Below are 2,797 nucleotides of genomic sequence, written 5' to 3'. Positions count from 1 at the left end.
ACATTATCCCACAGTGCCACATTTTACAAACATTTTTGCTATATTTTGAACTTTTGATCATGATCAGATTCCTGATTTGAGCGGGGAAGGGCAGTGGTAAAAGCAGGGGAAAACTGCTGCTGGGGTTTTATTGTGAACATGGTTGAAATCTGCCTTTATCACTGTGAGAATGAAATTATGGATTCTTCCAGTTCCAAAATTATATGTCAAAGCATTAAACTCAAAATAGAAAATGTTATGTGTTTATAAATGGAATCAAATTGGAAAAGTCTGTTCAGTGCTGTGTAGTGTTGGACATTCTGGCATTTAGCACATGTCCTTGAAGTCAGGTACTTGGGAGACCCCTCCAGCACCAATTTGCTTCTGGGAACACAAGTGTGTTATCCAACAGATGTGCATGCGTGCCATGTATATCAATGAAAAGCTGAAACAGGTTTTTTTTTTGTTTGTTTTGTTTTTTTTAATTATTAATACTCATGGAGAAGCTCTTCATCTAGCTTCCCCAGAGAAGGCTACAGGAAGTAGGTGGGGAGGGAAGAATGACTCCATCTTGCCTACAAAAATCAAGTTGATATTTAATAAATTTAGTATGTTTTTCATTCATTAGTGATGCTATCACTTATGCATCTTGTGTCCTGATACAGTAACAAAAAATCAAGTGCTTCTAAAGTTGCACCTAAAATCAGCTATATATATATTTTTTTAAATGAAAGAAACTTAAAAGAAGAACAGAAGAGCTTGCCTATATAATGCAACTATAACTTCATTTAGTAATTTCATATTAGAGGTCATTGTCTCTTATCTGTGTGACAATATAACAAGAATCTAGCATACTTATCTTGCAACTCAAACAAATTAACAATGACCATAGTGAGTTTTGACAATTTAGGTACATTTTTAAAGATGTGAAGTACTGCAAAATCCTAGGGGATATTTTTTTTCTTCGTTTCTGAGAGTATTTGTCTTGGCCATGATCCTCTGCCTATTCAGTCATCCTAGCCCCTTATCTATTTTCCCACTTTGAGTCATGAACTCATAAAGACTGAGTAAAAGCACCCTCCATGTCATCTTTTGGTTTTCTCTACCAAATGACTTATCATCTGGCCTTCACCTGACTAATGGAAATGACATGCACAATTTATGAGGTTCTGCCCATTTTCAGCATATTCTACTTGCATTTATTTTTTGAGTCAAAGTCTTTCTCTTTGGATGTAATTTGTAAGTACTAGTTCCATGCTGTTCAGTAACTTAAAGTGTATCTCTGATTCTTGTTGAGAATATTTTTTGTTTACTCATCTACTCAAATATTTCATCTACTTCTCATTTAACATAAAAAATTTTTTGAAAATTACAAAGATTTTGAAATCCTGATTGATCTGTGTAGCTTAGTCTCTCTCATTAAGTTGGTTAGCAATGTATATTTCCTCCTGAGAACAGTACCTCTCAGTCCACTTCTCTGTATGCTCACTCTTGCCTGCTTTCTCTGCTGCTTCTCCCCAGTGTAACCAACTGAAAAATGTGTCAGTGAAAACTGCAGGAGCAGATGGCTTAGTTCACTTGTTCTTGTACCAGATTTCTGGCCCAAGCCAGGCCACTCCATGGCTCTCCTGGTCTGCTGGCCACAAGCCTTCTATCTGCAATGTGCAAAGCAAACACATGAATGAGATGTCAAGTAATCATTAATGTTTGGCTGGTTTCCTAGCACTAGGGCTTTGTTTTGTTTTAGTCTTATAATAAATCAAATCTTCCAATAGAGGCTTTCCAGTGCCTGTGGCAGTTTAACTAATATTTACTATGTTAACTGGCATTTTAATAAGGAATGTAAAATTAGTCAGTTTTGGTCTTGTGGTTATCACATGGAACTTGTGGTGGTGGTGGTGGTGTGCTGTGGCATCAGTTTCAACTCATAGCAACTCTGTACAGGGTTTCTGAGGCTGTAAATGTTTACCAGAGCAGAAAGCCCCATCTTTCTCCCATGGAATGGCTGATAGTTTCAAACTGATGACCTTGTGGTTAGCAGCCCAATTCGTAACCACAATGCTACCAGAGCTCCTTGGAACTTGTTGTAGTAGTGTTGTAATTACTGATGATAAAATTACATATGACTGACATAAGATGATCAGGAAGATCAAAACCCTTGTTGGTTGTGATAAAAAGAATATATAAACATTTAGGCAAATCTAAATGTAAATTAGAAAAGGGGATATTCTCCGAGGTCTCTGAGAATTTTTGAATGTTTTACGATGAAAAAGCATTTAGTTCTAGAAAGTAACATAAGGTTTTCTGTTTTTTAAAATTGTCTTTGACGAGAGATCTCAGGAATAAGCAATGTAGATGACAGTCAACATTACATTATTATTTTTAAGTTGCAACTCATTATAGGAGATCCTTACAGGTATATTTTCAGTCCAATAAAACTAGCATTCCATCTAGTCCTTAGAGAGTAACTGGAAGTTAATTCGTGATGAAGGCATTGCAGTGATGGACAAAGCTAGAGGCCTCTTTCTGCCTGAGGATGAAAACCTGCGGGAGAAGGGCGATTGGAGCCAGTTCACACTCTGGCAGCAAGGTGAGCACTAACTTCCAGTTTCTTCTTTGCAGCCAAACCTCATGAGAAGTGAACATTTCCCAGACTTACAAGTCTGCACTCTCATAATTAAGGGAAATTGTCTGGGAAGCCTAGATTTTGGAAATGCATTCATGGTTATTATTTTTTTTTTAATGTTTTATTGTGAATTATATGATAGTTTACATGGGAGAACTTTAGTTTTACATTCATTCCATCGTATATCATCTC

General features: G+C 36.5%; 1 protein-coding gene across 1 annotated transcript in view; it reads left to right on the top strand.

Moving 5' to 3' along the window:
* LOC102830544 (aspartyl/asparaginyl beta-hydroxylase-like) overlaps positions 1–2,797 on the top strand; it is a 174,354-nt gene that overhangs the window by 160,957 nt on the left and 10,600 nt on the right. Inside the window, exon 8 of the mRNA XM_006874048.1 lies at positions 2,434–2,569. Within this exon, the coding sequence (XP_006874110.1) occupies positions 2,434–2,569 (136 nt within the window). The remainder of the gene's footprint in view (positions 1–2,433; positions 2,570–2,797) is intronic.

Source organism: Chrysochloris asiatica, unplaced genomic scaffold (assembly GCF_000296735.1).
Source record: "Chrysochloris asiatica unplaced genomic scaffold, ChrAsi1.0 scaffold00259, whole genome shotgun sequence".
Lineage (NCBI taxonomy): Eukaryota > Metazoa > Chordata > Mammalia > Afrosoricida > Chrysochloridae > Chrysochloris > Chrysochloris asiatica.
Note: the sequence above shows the minus strand (reverse complement) of the source record. Positions and strands in the feature narration are given on the sequence as shown.